General features: G+C 38.1%; 1 protein-coding gene and 1 long non-coding RNA gene across 3 annotated transcripts in view; one reads left to right on the forward strand and one right to left on the reverse strand.

Moving 5' to 3' along the window:
- The window catches only part of UNC79 (unc-79 homolog, NALCN channel complex subunit), a 114,984-nt gene that overhangs the window by 57,276 nt on the left and 38,245 nt on the right, over nucleotides 1-19,463 (reverse strand). For both annotated transcript variants that reach the window (XM_075029922.1, XM_075029921.1), the window contains exons 19-30: nucleotides 19,101-19,328; nucleotides 17,552-17,693; nucleotides 17,060-17,139; nucleotides 16,827-16,975; nucleotides 15,619-15,776; nucleotides 15,096-15,277; nucleotides 13,593-13,794; nucleotides 11,777-11,956; nucleotides 10,677-10,742; nucleotides 7,412-7,698; nucleotides 3,552-3,734; nucleotides 2,548-2,710 (exon numbers count right to left, since the gene is read on the reverse strand). In XM_075029922.1, the coding sequence (XP_074886023.1) occupies nucleotides 2,548-2,710; nucleotides 3,552-3,734; nucleotides 7,412-7,698; nucleotides 10,677-10,742; nucleotides 11,777-11,956; nucleotides 13,593-13,794; nucleotides 15,096-15,277; nucleotides 15,619-15,776; nucleotides 16,827-16,975; nucleotides 17,060-17,139; nucleotides 17,552-17,693; nucleotides 19,101-19,328 (2,020 nt within the window). The remainder of the gene's footprint in view (nucleotides 1-2,547; nucleotides 2,711-3,551; nucleotides 3,735-7,411; nucleotides 7,699-10,676; nucleotides 10,743-11,776; nucleotides 11,957-13,592; nucleotides 13,795-15,095; nucleotides 15,278-15,618; nucleotides 15,777-16,826; nucleotides 16,976-17,059; nucleotides 17,140-17,551; nucleotides 17,694-19,100; nucleotides 19,329-19,463) is intronic.
- Nucleotides 8,016-11,412, forward strand: LOC142031973 (uncharacterized). Its single transcript, XR_012650686.1, has 4 exons — nucleotides 8,016-8,130; nucleotides 9,142-9,228; nucleotides 9,765-9,904; nucleotides 10,907-11,412. It is a non-coding gene; the product is annotated as an uncharacterized LOC142031973 (long non-coding RNA).

The following is a 19,463-nucleotide window of genomic DNA, read 5'->3' on the forward strand; positions in this document are numbered from 1 at the left end:
AGTACAAGAACTGCAAGGTCAGGAAAAAAACAGCAAAATAGGAAAGTGAAAAAGGAAGAGATTGATAATCTTGGAAAGTTGGTAATAGTAATAGAATAAGACCTAAGAGTATGAATTATGAAATTATTGCTCTAAGTAGTAATAGTGAAACATTATACTCTAATTTGAGACCTGCTGGTTGAAAATGGCAGAGAGAAAGAAATTTCCAAACCTATTTATCCATCAAAAAATATCCACATCGCCTGTATGAAATGGCTATAAAAAAAGAAATAAAAAGAGAAAAAAATCCATATCTATTGTGCCTAGTGATTTGTCTCCAAGGAAATAGGAAACACTACTGAGATGATAAAGAAAACAGAGCACTTGAGAGAAGAAACAAAAAAGTTTGCCTTGTTTATTCTAGGAAACAAACATGAAGAGGAAATGCATTTTGTGTCTAGCAGTGAAGAGACAAGTAAGCCAAAGAGTTAGAATGACCAAAAACTGAAGACTTAAACTGGACATTAATATCTTTAGCTTTGAAATATCTGGAAAGTTTCTGCTACATGTGAAGCTATGGAGCTGCCACCTAATAACATCAAGGATAAGGTACCTAACTGATATGATGAATCCAGAAAAATCAATCAAAGTTGATAATAAGAATTTCTACAGGGACTGGGTTTAATAAGTTAGGAGATCACTTTTAACGTCATGTCCTATGTGTCTAACTTCTCCCCCTCGGCCACAAATGCTTCTTCTCACAAGATTCATCATTAGCTCTACAACAGTCTGTACACTTGCCATGATCCCCTTAACAAAGTTTGGCAGAAAAATTAGGAAAAGGGTTCAATAGTGTGAAAATCCATCTTTAGCATAGGGATTCTTGCTGCCTGACAATGAAATCCTCATCTGTTGATCATCTAAACACCACCTTGGATGATGACAGCAGCACACACACTACCTGACCAGAGCCTAAACAAGCCTCCTTAGAAAAGGTGGGAAAGGCTTCAACTTTCTAAGTCCCTATGGAATTATATTGGCTGCTTCTTGCAGGTAGAAGAAAACTTTTCTGCATCCTCTTTTTTCTGCAGCACTTCAGCAAAGGAGGAGAATCAGCCCTACGATTAAGTCAGCATTTACAGAGTAAAATTTGCCCATTTACGGTCCTTTCCCTCTAAGCAGCCCAAAGCCCTTCACAACAGCTTTGGAAAGCAAGTAAATATTATTCTCCTTACTTTAAACATAGGCAAACAATGATGAAGTGAGACACAAGGCCACCCAAGGAATCAATGCTGGACATGGAATTGGAACACCGAGTTTACTAAACCTAACTTGGCACTTACTGTGAACCACAAGCTGGGTACTTAGGCACCTTGCTTTGTCTTACAAATGTCTCAGAATCAATCCAGAAACAGAATGTATATTATAAATGTATTATTACTACCCTCAGTGTTATTAAGTCTTTATGAATTAAGTCATTAACTCAGCTCAAAATAAAGAAAAATTCATAGTAAGTCCACAGTTTTCTGAACAGTTATCTTAGCCCTCCTCTAGCAATACAAAATGTCCAACTGGGTGAGAATATGCAATACATCATTTACATCCATTTTAAGGTTGCTTTAATTGGCTAAAGCTAAGTAATAGGGTGTTCAGGTAAACAAAATTTTGTGTCCTTGTTCTGCTAGATATCTTTTTATGAGCAACAAGCAGCAAAAGAGGAAAAGGTACTGACGTGCATGAAGAGTCCTTCTTGTATTCTTTGGAAGAAGTGCTTGCTGCACACTAGGAAGACTGTTTGAGAGGGAGGATGTAAATAGCAATAAGCAGCTAAAAGGCAAAACAGCTGAAAGGCAGCTAAAGATTAACATCAAAAGAACCTGTTAAACTTTGATCATAAATACTTATCACATAATAAACTTCACAATTGTAAGGACCTACACTCAGTGACACCACATTATTTCAAGCCCCCACCTTACACCAGTTCACACCATCACAGTACCTCTGCTACAGCTAGCAAGCACATACAGAGTTAACAACTGGATGCAGATTCTAAGGGTTGAATCATTCTCTTCTGCCTTTAGACATCCACATCATATAGGTCTGCATGTCAGCTAGTCAACTTCAGCTCCTTTTACAGAGAAAACCAAACTATAGACTGAATTCATCATTTTCTCTTTTCAACATCAAGTATTTGCTACTATGCCATGTTATTATAAAGTATAATCAGAATGCTGTGTCAGACTGGTTGCACACTTTGTGTGTGGGCAAGATCAGTTATTATTGTCACAGAAAAGGCCAAGGACTATCCAGGCATAGTGACTGAACTACTAAGTCTAAGGTACATTCCCTCCAAGAGATTGTTAGACTGCTGTGCTATGGTAGCCTACAGAGAAATTGTCAATTTCTTTTACTATAGATGGCTATAGCTGGTCAGATACAACATACTTTAGACTTAATTCTGAGTATTATGTTCAAAAATTCAGACCATATTTACCCATTTCTACAATATCTGCAAGACTTGATGAATTAAATCAATGACTATCATATAAATGAGAGTGTTAAAAGTACCTTTTTCCTTTTCACTGTATCGGCTTATGTTACTGTTGTCACTATACAAAGGACCAGCAGTTGCATGGGGCTTGCAGCTGTGATATTGAGCGTTGAGGGTATTGACTGTGATGTGGATTAGGTGAAGTACAATCTTGCTGATTTCACAGTCTCTGTAGGGGTACTGTTCAGTGAAAGAGAAAAACTTCAGCTTAAAAACTAACTTTTCTCCTTGGATAAACATTTAGGCAGTAAAATAGAAAAATGACAAGAATATTGTCAGCTGGATGTCCTATGCCTTTCTTTGATCATACATTTCTAAATACATCATGAGAAGCAGAGGTGTTTTCATCTTTGTACACAGAATTATTTTAAAGTTTTAAAAACCACTATTAGCAACATCCAACACATTGTTTTCTTACTTCTATATGACAAAACCAGCTATTAATAATAATGCAAAAGGTCTCTCATCAGAACTGTTCTCCAAATACTCTATTTCAATCAGCACATTATCATTCATTTCTAGTATCTCCACTTCCTTGTATGCCCTATAGACCTGACAGAAATTTGTTAAGCATATCAAAAGTATTCACAGCTCCATTTTAGTGCATAAACACACTACATTTTAACAACACTTCCTAAAAAGCATCACTCAACTAAAGAATGCAAGCTGTTAAGCTGACACCCCACCCATTTAAAGTTACTAATATTTTTTAAAAACTAATTCTAAGTTACTCAAAATACTCTTCAATGGAACTTTATAAAGCATTTTTGTATTTTCAAATCTATATTTTTCTTTCTCAGGTAACCATGTGAAAGACAATATAGACAGCAGAAGAGGTCAATAGCCCAGATGAAAGCCTAACTACCTCAGACACTGAAATTAAATGCAGTAAGCAAGCAAATCAAAGAAGAGTGTTCTTTACAATTCCTTTCACTTGCAGTACAGTTAGATGTTCCCTGTAATAAATTTCAAATTGAAGTGTAAATTTGAATGCGGATGGCGTCTTTTTAAGACCACTTACCTTATAGAGAATGACAAGCAAAGCCTTTAACCACATCTGCCGAATGTGAGGTTTGAGGGACCAGAGGGAGCAGCGAGGAGGCTGCTGAAAGTAATGCCGTAGCTGAGGACAAGTGCAATATTTCAACACCTGCACCACCAAGGGAAGAAGGTGTTTACCCAGGTTGATGTTATAGTCCATCACCTGAAAAGAACAGTAGCACAGAGTTAGCTCACCAAAATCAAATCCACTGACACTGAAAAGCAAAATAACTAATACAGTTGAGGTATCAGTTAAGTGAAAAGAAACAGACATTTTTAAGGAAGTCTCACTATCAGTTAGAAACTTTCTGCCAGCTTGCCACATTCTCATTTTAGCTACATAGGTAAAATGAAACAAAAAGATATGTTCTGAAAATGTTTCATCCTGTACAGTCTAAATTTTAGCATGCATACATCGGCAAGTCATAAAATATATCATGCTGGGATAGCCTTGTATTATAGCCCAAGTTGATCATGCTTCAACAGACAAAATCATATTAGGTATATTCTGTGTTTAACAGATAGGATGCAATTGTGGGTTTTGGGAGGAGGGTGTGTGTGTATTTTGGTTATTTGGGTTTGTATTAACACTGCATTGCCGGTTTTCATTATTTTTTCATCAGGCTTGTAACATTAGCTGTTGGGTTTTATTAAGCCCCATGTTCTGGAATCTGGTAATGAGACAAGAATCCCACTCTTCACTATGGCAAAGGTAAGAAATTGTCTGCAATGTTATGCAGAAAATCAAAGCATGCAAATCCTAAAGGATCCAAAAATAAAGCTAATGAAAAAAGCTTGCTCCAAATAAAATGCTCATCAATTTTAAGTGATAGTGTTGCTGTAGACAGGTTACTGTTATTACTGCTAGTCATAAGCCTTGCTTCCATCACGACCTTTGAAGAGCATCATGCCATTTGGCGCCTATCCTTGAGGTTTGAATCCTGATTGTTAGGTGCAGTGTGGCCATATATTCCCACTACCCTGACACAACTGTGTTTTCAATTGAAACTGCATTGCTATTTTTCATTATCTTTCCATCAGCCTTGCAACATTAGCTATTTTTATTTAAAGCCATATGTCCTGAAATCAGCAACTAAACTAGATCATAACAAGGATCCACAAAGACCTTGTCTCTGACGCTGACCTATACTGGTTGACACCCAGGAAGGTGTAACAGCAGGCCAAGCAAACTCCAGCACAGCCCCCAAGATCTAACACATCCCTGCAGTTTCAGTGGACTTAGTGCACTTTACCAGGAGCCCTGTACATCTAAACAGACACAAACATCAGTTTCATCCACATGATCCATTTCCTTCAGGTCTGTATTTCTTTTTTTGGTTTTGTTTTTATTAGAACAAGGGAATGAGCCTAATTTACAGAGAACTCATCTCTCAAGTTCCCTCCTGAACAAGCTGACTAGAAGTTTTTTCCTGTAAAATCCTCTAGTTCAATGTGCAGCTGTCTCAAATTTTTGTGCTACATGCATAGAGCTAAATAGATGAATCCCACGCCTATCCATGCAGGGTTAGCCTGTCAAACAGATGATATATAATGACCAAATATGGTCTTACTCTGTAATGCCTTGTCCCCTCAGGGTGTGATACAGTTATACAGCATGGTTAGGAAAACTCATCCATACAAGGAAGACAGAGCCCTTCCTTAACACAGCACACACTGTAATGCAGACATGTCTTAAGCTGAACAGACACATTTTTTAAGTTGTCACAGGTAGATCTAGAATAAATGATGTTGCAAATGCTGAGCAGAGCTCAGCCTGGGATGCTGAGCAGTGCCCAGCACCGCTGGCTTCCTCACTCCGACAGGCTTGTACAACATTGCCACCATGCGGGGCAATGCCGCGGTGACTGCTAACACCAAAACTTGGCCACTTCTGCTGCTAGGGAGTGAAAAAGGCATTTTATGCTTTCAAGAATTCCAAATATATAAAATTTTATGATGCAAAATACTAAGAGACATTTGATTTTTCTTTTCTCTTGAACTGACCATTCCAAGCAAGCTCAGAATCAAAATCAATGAACCAGCAAGTCAGCCCAATCCCAACCTTTGTGGAGCTGACCGGGGAAAGCAAATATTTATGCCTAGGGGAGGGAGTGTAACTGAAATATCTCTTATAAAAGAAAACTCTGTACTGAGTTTTCACTCTGTAAATGCATCTTTGGATTACAAACAGCATTTCTCTTGCAGCAAAGGTGATTCCTAACACAAAACAGCCCTACAGCTATGAAAAAGATCCCCCTAAAATATAAATTAAAGTTTTGATGTCTGCTACATGGAGAAAAATCCTCGCCTACTGAAGTTCTCAATCTCCATTTGACATCAGGAGAACCAGGATTCAACTACGAAGCTTTTCAAACACAAATGGTGAATTTGGCTATCATGAGACATTTTAAAGGTGAAAGAGGAAAGGCAGGGGCTGATATTTAGAGTTGCAGTAAGTAGTACTTCTGAAAATCAGGTCAATTATTATCACTGAAGTTTGGCAATCCAAACTTGGAAAACATGTAGAAAAACGTGGAAGATACTGCCCTGTGACTAAACTGCCACTTCCAGACTCTCAATAACAGTCCTGAATCTCCTTTTACATGCTTCAGCTTAAAACCATACAGATGAAAGATGATTGACAACACATAGCAACAGTGCTCTGAGACAATGGATCAGGATGCATTTGCAGCTACCCAGTTTGCATTAATACCTTCTATTTTGCCTGCTGAAATATGGATACCTGATTTCTCCATAACTGTGAAAGTTTATCCAAGTATCTACATTACAATTGACTTTGAAAAAATCACTGATTCCAGTGTATGAACCAGAAAATCCTGAGAAGAACTGCAGATACAGAAGAGGCCAGGATAGCTTTGAACAATGTCTGAAGGTTACAGCGGGCATTTTAAGAGCTGGGGCAGGGGGAGATCTGAAATCACAGCCCTCTCTCTCCCCTAAGGTAATCCTTTATGAGAGACTGTGATAAGGAAAAAGTGCAGACGTAATAATGATGCTTCACTGCAAATAATAAGAATACTATGCAAATGTGAAATGTTTTTCAGCCTAGCATCACCGACTACTCTATCAGTAAGAATTAATTGAGCCTTAGAAGAGCCTTGTGAGGTAGGAAATGACAGGCGTCCTTACAAGATGGAGAAAGAAGGCACAAGGCAAGGATGTGCTCAGTCATTTATCACAGCAATATAGGCAGAAGTTCATCATGGTGGCACTACTCCCTAGGAAAGGGAAAACAAAGTCCTGGTGCACTCTAAGGAAGAAGGAGAATCAGTCTCCTGCAAAGTGAAGAATGTGGAAGAGTTTACAGACCATTCATGCTGGGAAACAAGCAAGAGCACATGGGTCCCAGGTCTTCCTGAACGGGAAAGGAGGAAATGACATGTGAGGAAAACAAGGTATTCAAAGGCTGTGGAAAGAGGGCAAAGAGGTTTGGAGCAGTCTCTGATTTTTCATACAGTGGTAGTATTTGCATGCCTACACACACACAAAACTGTTATCTCTATGCCAATGATGCAGCAAGTTTAGAGTACTAGTAAGAAGTTATAAATTAGCATACTTCTATTTAACTATTTACTTTTTAACGGCAAAGTAGAAACCAACAAAAAGCACTTGATTAGGCTACATGGAGCCTTCCGAGAGTAAAGAAAAAGGAACCATCCTTATTCCCAAATACTTTCACCAACTGAAGAGGCATTAAGGAGATTTAAGTAGGATTACTGCACTCAGCCATTATTTTGGTACAAAGAAGGCTGTGCTACCATCATTTCAACAACAGGCAATGAGAAAGAGCTGCAAAAAGTAGTAAGTGCCTTCACCTACTTGTGCTATTCCAGCAATAAAGGCATTAAAGCAAGTCGAAACACGCATTTTTTGTGGTGCAATCATGAAGCATCCTTCCTGCTGATCATAACCAAGCAGGACGTACAGATGGCGCTTGACTGTGTTGAAAGCTTTAGCGCTGCTGATGTCCGACTCAGCGCTGCTCTCATCCTTTGCCATGAACTTCATTAGCACAGTAATGAGCTGGTGGACAGTCTGGTGATCAATCCCAGCATCCTCTGGCAGCAGGTCTTTTATTGTGTTATCATTCTCTGGAGAGGGTTGTCCTATCGGCACAGGAGAGACATTGGTATCAGACACTAGATAAGACTGTCAACAGGGTACAAAATACACCAGAATTTTTTTCCAGAGTTCATTGCTCCATTTCTGCCCAAATGCGCATGGCGAAGTCACAGGAGATAGGCATGCATTTCTGAGGGCATTGCTCCCCTGTTACATCAGGCTCAACAGCACAGTAACACCTACTGTGTACACTGAACTCCGTTTCTCAGCTTTCCCATGTTTAACAGAGCTGCCTCTCTTCCCATCCCAGTGCATTTCTGTCAAATTGAGTGCTATTATTTCTTGGCATCTATGCAGTAAAGGAGAATCAAATCCCACTGCCACCAGATTCTCATCTGGCATAGTTTTCAGTCTTTCTTCAGCAAATGTTAGTGGACATTAGTCTTTGCCAGCAGAGGATGTACAAAACGGCAAAGGTAAGAGATGAAAAAAATTCTACCAAATAATGATTAAACACAGAATGAAGACCACCCCTTTTAACAATGTGTCCATATTTCTCTCAAATAACTTTGGCCAAAATGTAGGCACTATAATTTATTAGGTTTTAGGACACAATGTATTACATCAAAACTTTGATGGCTTTTTCCCAGAGAAGAAGCCTAAAACTTGGTTTATAAACACTGAATCAATCAGTAATACTTTGCATGGGAATATGATTGTGTGAAAGATGAGAGACTACTTACAAAGCACAAGGAAGCTTGGGTGCTGGCTATCACTATCCAAGCAAAACAGACATGCTGCAAATAACAGTTGTCAACTGGGCAAGTATTTTCATTTTCATACTTCAATTTTTTTTTTAAATGCAATATTTCCAGTTGCTTTTAAGACCATATATCATTAGTAGAATTCTCTAGTAATTGCCTTTGGAGCTACCCTCTTCCATTTCACCCTATGTGTAAGGCCCTTTTTTAGTGCTTAGCAGTTCCTATGATTATGTTACACTAACACTAGGAACTGAATTCATGAAAAGCAAAACATATTTCACACATCAGTATATCAGATTGTTTTTATTAAATAATTCTGAATAAATGCATAGCTAAAGCACAGTAAAGTATATTATTCCAACATGCTCTATTTTAAAACAGTAATTTAAATTAAATACTTCTGTATAAATAAAATGCATTATATATGCATTATATGCAATAATAAATAAAAATTATTTCCACTAAGATAATCAAAGAGAACAGAAAATATTATTTTGACAGATCAAAACATGGCAACAGTTGGAAATTAAGTTTTTATTACACCATTAATTTTAGTTTGTTATTAAACACTAACTGTTAAAAATTAAAATTAATTGTTACTAAAATGTATTCTGATATATTTTGTGATCCGTGGTTAAAAAGCTGTCTAACAGGGAATAATTGAGATAAAGCAAGCTGGTATGAAGCAGAATTTTAAAACAATCTACTTGTTTTTCTTTCAAGGATAAATCCTTTCAAGTATTGGACACAGTCCTTACTTTTGCAAGAACAGTTTAAGTTGAAGTTTACAGGACAGACCCTACAAACAAGGTTAGCTCAAAGTATAATCTTGAAATTGCTCCTGCATGTCTGTGTTAGGGTTACTAGCCAGCAACTAATATCCACTTAGTCTGTTAGAGTTACTTACATGCCTTAGGATTTATGTAAATTCATAACTATATATTTATAGCAAATGCTAAAAATTGTTTTAACGTTCTAATTTACCCATATTCTTAATGTAATATGCTATTCTGACTAGGGACTCTTTTGCTGGTACAACTGCATCTGTCTTAGGTTCTTCACCAGCAAAACTGCACTGTCTGTAATTTTTTAAAATAATTTTTAAATATTTTACATTTTATTGGTGGGTGAGCAAAGGGGTTTGTTTGATTGGCTGTTTTGCTGAGCATGGGAAAAGGTTGCTATTTCTATGATAGGTGAAAAAGAAAACTAGGAGAGGAATTTTCAGAATCACTTCTATTAAGAATAACTTTCCTTTACTGGTCTCACTTTGGTAAAAAGAAACCATGAACTTCATATTATATTTTTTATTCCATAAAGTTTTCACTGTGATTTTTTATTTACAGAAACCTTCCTTCAAAATGAAAATTCTCTATGCAAACTGTTGCTGGACCAAGATTTGCAGATGCAAAAAGAAATCAATAAATTCTGAAACAATTAGAATCAAAAATACAGCAAGTACCATTTTCAGAAGCACCTTAAAAATGTATGTAGAAAATAACTTTAGCTTTGTGGACATCAACTGAGAAATAATCTTTCCACATATTATAGCCAGGTTAAAATTTTCCATGAAATTGTATCAAAAAGATGTCATTTTCATAAAGATTATATTAGATTGTTTTCTTCAGCTCTACTTATTTTCATCTCTATTACATGTTGTGAGATTTTCACTAAAACAAAGAAGGAGATAAGATGAAATGAGACTAAATGATTGTGGGGCTCTAAATAAATCCTGGTTCTCCAAACAGAACTCAATGAGTTCTGACAGAAGGGTGACATCTTCACAAATTGTCAGTAAATATAAAATAAGGGACTTACTTAAGACGTCTATAAGCATACAGAGGAGACAAGTGTAATTTACAGTACTGACAATCAAAGGCAATCTGTCAGCTGTCTCTAAAACCTGAAGGCCAAAGATCAGGCTGAACACAGGTGACCCATAGGGCCAGCCTATTAAAGATTTACTTGTTCCTGCAAGCAATGAAACACAGGAGGGTGAGGCACTGCCGGCATAGCTGAGTGCCTCTGAATAACCTCCTCCCAGCCCCAAAGTACTATTTACAACTGGGGGCAGTTTTCAGTACAACTCAAGAGCGAAACTTCACTTTGCACCTTTTGGAACCACGATGAGACGTGATTTCACTGTGCCTTTTAGACAACCTCCATCTTGCATAAGTTTATCTCATGAGTCGACAAGAAAGCCAGTGCTAGTGCCTTCCTCTCTGTTCCATCAAAACACCCCGCCTTGTCAAACCCACCTGGTGTTTGCTCTGGTGTTCCTCCAAGTGCTGGAGCAGACTGCTCGTGTCTGGTCAAGCTCACAGCTTAAAAAACAACAAAAAAAAAGCAACTCTGTTTAAAAAGGCAGTACTGACATCTTATACTTCAGCATATATTCAGTGCTAGCATATTTATGTTCATTTACTCATGCACTGTTGTCACGCAGTGAGTGTAACCATTTGAAACATGTCACTTCTGTGCCCTACAGGTTTTGTGTACCATGTTCTATAACTCTAGTGTTCGCCATCGTTCAGTTTTGCTGATACAAGAGTCACCACACAGAAGCCCCTGTGCAGGATCAGAAATTGATCAAGAAGGATTACCTGAGTCCCAAAATATGGTGGTGGTTGTTTTTGAGAAAAGAAATTACCTTTTAACTTAATAGTTCACTAGCACCCAAGTTTTAACATTTTCTCAGTTCCTATTATATGGGTAGGAGCAATGTGAGAGGTCCAATTTGAACATAAAGACTAATCTGGGTTTGTAAAATTCTCTAATTGAGAACGGGTAAGCTTTATTTCTGCTTGGAAAGATATCTGTACAGTGCTCCATACAGGCCTATGATTTTCCAGCACCTAGGTCCTCCTATAGAAGCTGGCAGGAATGACGTGTTGCATGGACATTGTTTTCTTAACAAAGGAATTCTGAAGATTTCAAAAAGCTCATATGAGACATTAACAGTTGTTTTTAAGATGTCTAAGATATGCTGCATACACTGATTAAAAATTACAGTTAATAAATAAATAACATAGGAATTTTTCTGTAAAGACTGTATCTATTTTAGACAAAACTACTGTGTATTAGCCACAAATAAAAATAAAGATCTATCCACAAACTAGTCTTGAAGCATTTTGTTCTGGCATTTTAAACAAACACAGCATAGACATAATGTTTGTCTATGTTCTTTGTCAAACTCACTAACTTGTCACTATTTGAATAATGCCCAAATCAGTCAGAAACCTAAATTTGCTATCCCAATTGGGTAAGTGTTGACAATTCTGATGTGTACCCAACAACAGGATACGATCCTAAGGGAGAAGATACAGGTGTGTCACAAAAATATAAATAGATACTCAACGAATTTTGGTGGTTAAGGTTTCTGGAAGGGAGAGCGCTCTCTTTGACTCCACTGGTCCCTTCACACTGTCCCTCAGGGAACGCACACTCTTCTGACGATTACGTGCGAAACGAGCCCTCTTGATCTTCCACATTGCTGCATCACTGAGGTTGGCGACATTTGTCCGGACAGCAGTGATAGCTTTGCAAATGCAATTGACCAAGTTAGGATTCATTCCACAGCATGGTGAGGCCCTAATGCTGCAAAGTGCCAAATGCAACTGGGCCCCAGGTCCCACTCAAGTCAAGAAAGCTTCATATGGGCTCGAGGGGTCCATCTGCAAGGTACTCATTTGCATGCTCTTGTTCTGAAATCCATAAAACCCCAAATGGCATAACTGTGTTAAAAAAATTATGATGTTACTTATTTCTTTAGAGATTGGATAAAAACACGTTCTTGAAACTAAAACCTGAATTTCAGGCTAAGGGGATATAAGCTGTCCTCTGTTTAAAGTGGCAGAAATCTCATGAGTATGGATCACATTTAGTGCACTCATACCCAAATGTGGCCTCTAGTTTTGCCTCATTGACCTCCTGTCCTGCCTACACCTATCATCCTGGATTTGAACAGCGCCTCCAAAAATCTGTGAGTGTGATTATGTCTTTACAGTGGTCTTACCAGCAGTATCACTACATGTCTTAATGGGGTCACCAATAGTTTTCTATACTCATGTCTATAGTACATTCAAACCCTTTGAGTTTATCTGAGCAACTAAAGCCAGTGAGCCCATCCTTTGCACCACTTTTATCTTTGAAAAGGCAAAGAAAAAGGCTAAAAAGAAACCTGAAAAGTATATTTTGCATATTTTAATTTTTAAATCACTCCCAAATATTCATATTTAAAGATATGACCCTACATTTGCAGCCAGAGGTGCTGGAAACTAGTGCTGAGATTCCCTCCTCAGGCCACAGCAGCAGTTCCCAGCTTTGGGTCAAGCTACTCACATATGGAGAAGAAAATATGTTTGCAGTTCCACTCATCTCCTGTATAGATACAGCAGCAACACCTGGGCTTTTTTAGGCTCTGGGCTCCATGCAAGTGTAGAAGGAGGCATTAGGCTGCTGAGGGAGAACACACTGTCCTAACAGCTGTCTCCACCTCCTCCAAGCAAATCACATGGAAATAGATCTGCTTCATGGGCCACCACTTGGCTAAGCAAGTTTTCAATTACTCAGCATGTTAAACAATCATGCACAAACTATTTTTTAGCCTCCCCCAGTGACTGGAAGGAGACATGGTATCTCATCAAGAAACCAAGTATGAACAGGACAAACATTTACAAACACTTGTCACTGCAGGAATAGTTAACTGAGAACCAGCTCTAAGAGTCCATGTACCTCTTGTGCTGTGCCCCATATATTTGTTTGTTTTTCAAGCGTTATACAGCTCCTAGGGCTGTCTTTGTATAGACCACTACAGAACAGGGTTAGGCATGACCTAGGCCTTTGAGAATAGCAACGTTGACAGCATAAGAACATCTACAAAAGAACAAGTGGGTTAATGCAGGCTGCAGCTAATCATAGAACCAGACTGCATTTCAACCAAGGCTGGCAATCACATCCTAGTGAGAGTAAAACATGACACCCAAAGGTGCAACAGAATATAGCCTAATCTGTATTCAGGCAGTCAAAAAATGCTCTCTTTGAATTCTGCTCTTTTGGCCTGAAAGATTACTTAAATACAGATAATTTATACAGCTGAGACCTATACCTCTCTCAGACCCTTGCAGGCAGCTGAAATTCCGGAAGCTGATGATATTGATTTAGACTCTGCTTACTTGTTGGGAAAGGGAATTCTTTGTTGCAGTCCAGATGAAGCTGTGCTTCCAGAGACAGGGTCTCAAAGCGATTCACAAAGAACTCCCAGCTCAAAGCTGGAATATCCGCTTTTAGAAAATGAAGTAGCAAAAGCTTACTAAGAATTGTGGGCCTGTCCTTGACAACTGTGTCAAACTGGAAATCAAGGCAGAGGCAGAGACCCTACAGAAGGAAAAAAAGACAAACAAACCAACACAGAACTGAGATGTGAAAACCTTAAGCATTTTTTAAAGCAAAGGGATGTCAAAGCTCGTAACTTCTCCTGTTAATTAGTACAGGATAAAGGTTTAGCTCCTTTTTCCAACCAAGTCCTTTAAGTCAGAACTAATGCTACTGATATCAATGGAAAAGTAAGGTAAGTAAGGAGATAAATGAACATCATATTTAGAATGTAGAATTTGCTAAGATTTTAAGGAATACAAAGGTATAAGCAAAGTGCCATCCTACTGCACATTTGGTACACAATATCAAAGTATTCTCTTCACACACCCCTCCCTGAGAAAAAGCTTATATTTAGGCAACTGAATCAAGCCCTTAATTACAAAAAGAATGAATCACCAAGCCCAAACAGAGGAAGAAAGATTATGCAGTGAAGTGTATCAGAAGCACTTTGCCTCAAAATGCTTCTGTATTTTATTTGCACTAGAATTTTGGGTGTAGCATCAAGACTTATGTTTGCGAAGAAAACCCACACATTAAATATGAAAGTGCAGTATACTGGTAACAGTCGCAGTGAACTCAGTGAATTCAAGTTCTCTGGAACCTATTTTGAAAAGCCACTATAGGGAATGAAACTAGCAAGTATTAACAGCTTTTTATAGGCAGTAACACTGAACTTTTTAAAATACATATTCATTCTATGCTCCAGAGAACTAAACTGAATTGTGCACTAAGAATTTTTTTTTTATCTTGCTTCTTTACATAGGCTCTGATCCACTTTCATACCTGCTTAGTTTTAATCATGAGAATTCTGATTGGCAGGGTCTCTCACATGCTGCAAATTACATGCCTAAGTAAATTTTGAAAAGATCAAGACCATGTTTGGTTCTGCTTGAACATATTTTCTCACTGTCAGCTCAGCAGGGTGTCATAAGACTTACAATTTTTTTTTTAAATTGAAAAATGTCAATAAATTTTAAAATAATAAAAATCATTTACAGCTTTCTACCATAGCAGTTCAAACACAATAGTAATCCTTTGCAGTCATCAAAGTTTTTACGGTTGGACTTGATGATCTTAAAGGTCTTTTCCAACCTAAATGATTCTATGATTCTAAGTCGGGGCTAGGGCCGTATCATTTCCCTTGGCTATTTTGTGCATTTGTCAATTACCAAGACCCATAAGGCTCTTGCCAGAAAAGGTATTAGCAGTGACCATGATGCTGTAAGCCTGAACTGCTTTGAACTTTGGGTGAAAACCCAGATTCTTGTCTGAATATACTTTTTCCCATATAATGAACCTACCTGTAAAGCTGGCCTCTTTATGGTGTCAAGTAATAGCCCCGCTCTTGTAGCTACTGCTGGGTTGACATCTTCCACAGCAGTCAGGAAACAGCAGAATGCATGAGCCAAAGAGTACTTCAGTAGGTGGTTTTTTGTCACAGAGTGAATATCCAAAAATCTGCACAACACAGCCACCTTCTCCACTGTAGCAGCCATGCCCCCAGACAAAGAAAATATGTATATTAATTTAGGCAATGGCTTCTTTATGTCCTGATTAATATACCTCTCCTAGAAATATGCACATCCGAGAAAGTAACAACAAAAAATAGCTGGAAAGTGTTGTAATTTTGATTATCCAAAATGTCTCATGTTCTCCTCTATTTTACCATTGTTGTGCCAGGGTTTTGCACCAGACTATCTCCAAAACTCCCCAAAGTAGCAAAAAGATAATAATCTATTACAGGTCTCCTCAGTTACAGCAGAGAAAGCTCTACCTCTTCAGTGAAGCAACAAAGAGCAAATAGTGTATATTTCTCAGGCCTACCTGCTTCAAATCTCATCTTCCAATCTTTGCTGTTGAAATTGCTGTTTATGATTGTCCAGAAAATGTCAGCTCCATGGGGAAGCGAAAGTGCATGAAGAAGAAGTGGGACTGCCAGGGAAGAAAGCTGAGAGAACTCAGACTTCACAACTCCCCATAAGCTGGAAAGACCAAAAAGAGCAAGCCTGCTTATAAAAACACTCCCTTGACATCCTTTCTTCTAAATCTCTACACTGTATTGTTGGTGGGAATGCACTTTTCATGAAAATCTCTATGAGCCATCCTGGGCATTTATGTGAATACTACAGAGCTGCTGGTAGGAGGAGCAAGCTACTTGCAAATCTTCAAATACAGCAGTTTTTCTTGAAAATCCAGGTTCAAATATTCCTTACATTGAAACACTTCAGATTTGACAGGAGTTTGGCTAATTCAAGGCACAATTGCCATGGATATAGTCTATGCTATGAATTAGCAGTTTCAGCGCATAAGCCACATGAACTGTCTTGGCACCACAAATCACATGCATCCACAAATGACTAAGACATTGGGTGTTCACAATTTGCTTGTATTTAGATTCGGGACAGATTCTCTAGTCTGCTAAAAGCCTACAGTCTCAGGAGATGCTCAATGAAATTGATAGAGAGCAGCTGTAAGCACTGATGAACACACTCTATTTCAGAACATCATATGCTGATGTTTATTCAGTGAGTTTTCTGCAAAAGTCTTTTACTCTGAAGAGAATCTTAAAATGCACAGACTTCAATCCAATTCACTCTGATTCTAAATGAAAAAACTTCCTTTACCTCTTAAAAATAAGGTGCAATACTATTGTTCTCTCAGCTTTAATGCTAAAACCCTATAAACTGTGTGCCTCCCTCTACCTCATCTTTTATTTTATTTTGTAGAGTCAGGGAAGATACCTCAGTCTCAGACAATGCTATTATTCAATATGAGCAGCTCTGACTCACTGCAAAACAAGCGGTGCATGACTGAGTAGCCCTGACAGACAATGCAAGGTACCTTACTTTCATTTGCAACTTCTTAATTAGCCTGTGCAACATGCCTTCATACAGTTACTTAACCTTTCCGGACTTCCCTATCACCCTTTGTTAATTTTCCACACTAAACCTGCAAATTCTTTGATGCCAACAACGAATGTATAGTTGGAGAACCAGCTAAGTGTGAAGACAAAATGTGCAATGAAAACATACCTTGCAATCAGCATGTGATCTTGAATATAGGCAAGAAATTGTGGATGGTCCTTTCTTGCTATATACAAGCATTCCCCATGAAGACAAAGGATCTTCAGACAGTTCAGCATGTTAAAAAGAATGTCTGGTTCTTCAAATCTTGACATTTCCTGTGTAAGCAGATGTACTACTCTCAACACAATGACACCACTTAACCAAAAATTCAAACTAAACAAACAAGTAATCAATGTTACCTGCAATATAGTGTATATGAGCTTCAAGGTAACTGGAAGTTGCTGATAACAAAATTTTCTTTCTGTGTCATTCTTTATTGCTGTTAAAAATGTAAGTTACATAAAATGTTGTTAAAGTTCTCTCATCTGTGGATTCAGAATGAAACTAAAGAATGTCAAAGTGATGAGAGATAAATTAATTCTAGCCACAGTAACCCTGCAGTCAGTAAAGTTACAACAGCATGGAATTTGGTATGCAATGTATTTGCTACTTTATATGTTCAAAAAGCCAAGATTTCTTCTAACACTTTTTTGAGAGACAATCACACTTGCCATCAACATAAACACATCCTTCCTATTTAATTAATTTGTTAAAGAATTAAATGCATGAGAAAAAAGTGACTGTGCGTTGTTGGACTTGAAAGACTGCTTCAGAACCTTGTATTCTATATGAGTAGAAGCGTTTCATTTAAAGCCTTAATGAAATTCTCAACTTTGTCACCCTCCACCTACCAGCATTGTCTGTGGTCTCCGTGTGATTTCCTGGGTTTTCTCCATGTTTTGGTGCTGATTTGTCTTCCTCTTCTCCTTCAGTTCCTATAATAAACTCAGGTCTAGTATACAGAAGACTATCCTCGAGGTTATCTGTGGGCTCCTTTAAGAATATAATAAGTTAAATTTGTTTCTTGATGTTATCTAAACACATGAGGCCATATCCTGCCGTTTAAGTTACATTTGGTGTGATAAGCTGAGCTCAAATGAGGCAGAAACTGTCTAGTTCCATGTACACTTGTGCATTCAAATCACCTGTGCATCTAAAATTCTGCACCAGCACATACCAACAAGACTATGTTTCAAACATGGATTTAAGTGATACTACTTAACAGAAATTGTATATCCATATCGGAGCTGAGGTGGATCCAGTCACAGGGCTGCAGTTTCACCAAACTTGTCATCCATGCCTCAGAGGAGTAGCAGACGGGAGCAGGGCATGTTTCCTCCACTACTGTAGAGTTACAGGCTTAGAGGTAGGAGCTACCTCAATCACTTTTACATTGAAAAAAGGACCAGGCTGGAGTTACTCCTGCCTGTGGCAAGAAGCTCAGGATTACAGTTGCCATTGTGACATTTATGTTATAAATTGCAAGGTGGATCCTAGAAATTGTACCAAGCCCCAGCACTCAAAAGACTTCACCACTTGCTACTTTATGGTTGAGGTGAGAATTTAAACTGAAATGGCATGAAATGATTTTTCTAGCACAAGTTACTGAAAAACCACATGCACAATACCTACTATTAGCATACACATCCAAATGGAATTCTGAAACTTTTACACATCAAAAGGCACCACTATGCCCACCATTGAAAAAAAATTACTAATAAACATCCTGTCACTACCATGCCAGAGCAAATGAGCACTCAGAAATAAGGGGAACGATGCTGTCTTCTGAACTATAAGATGGAACAGTTATGTATAATAGACATACAGCTTAAAATAAATTAATCACACCACAGGTAACGCTTTGATTCTTCTGCAAAGCTACAAAGGACTTTAATGATGACTAGTGATTGGAGAGTACATATCTGTGTCTGATAAAGTTGGATACTCAATCTGAAGTATATTCAGTTTTTCAACAGCGCTCAACATTTTCAACAATCAAGCACCAAATAAAACTTGCTCACTTGACAACTGATTCACTCAAAATCATTAATCATTTCAAAATATCCACTCTTAGCTTTTAAAAGATGAAAAGCACTAAGTATTAACATTTCACGTTTTATTTAAGACAGAGTATCATAGGAGTGCCCTTCCAAAGTGAAACAGCACTTTAATGTTGATGGGGGAAGAGTTCACACTGGATGAATATTGCCATCTTCCTTGGGTTCTTTGAATCAGTTAAAACTTAAGAAATTTTACAGTTCAATGGCATTTTGCTTTAACCTCCCAAATCCTCCATGCCAAAGGTCAGCGCAGCTTTGCTCCCTTGCGCACAATATAATGAGAACAATGAAGAGGAGTTTCAGTACACCAATAATATAGGCTCTTTCCTGCTCTACTTACCACAAGCCTGATTTCTTCTTTTGGAGCAAGCTGTTCCAGCAGCTCAAAACCCAGCTGGTAACACAGAATGCTGGACTGACACAGACCACATTCAACTGCTTTTTCATCTTTCTGACAGGTGTGAGAACCACCCCAGGGTGCCTGGAACACATTGTTTATGATGGATATTATATCTTTTGAAATGCTGTTCTCTAAGCCCAAAGTGACACCGTCATCCTGGAGTTCCATCTGAAAGAGAGTGAAAAGAGTAAGGACTTATTATTTATTTAAAAGCCAGAGCACTAACTATTCTGCTTTTTCCTACATTTCTGCTAGTGTTATATCATAGTACTGGGAAGAGTTTGAGATAAACTGGAACTCACA

This window comes from Buteo buteo, chromosome 6 (assembly GCF_964188355.1).
Source record: "Buteo buteo chromosome 6, bButBut1.hap1.1, whole genome shotgun sequence".
In the NCBI taxonomy this organism is placed as follows: Eukaryota; Metazoa; Chordata; class Aves; order Accipitriformes; family Accipitridae; genus Buteo; species Buteo buteo.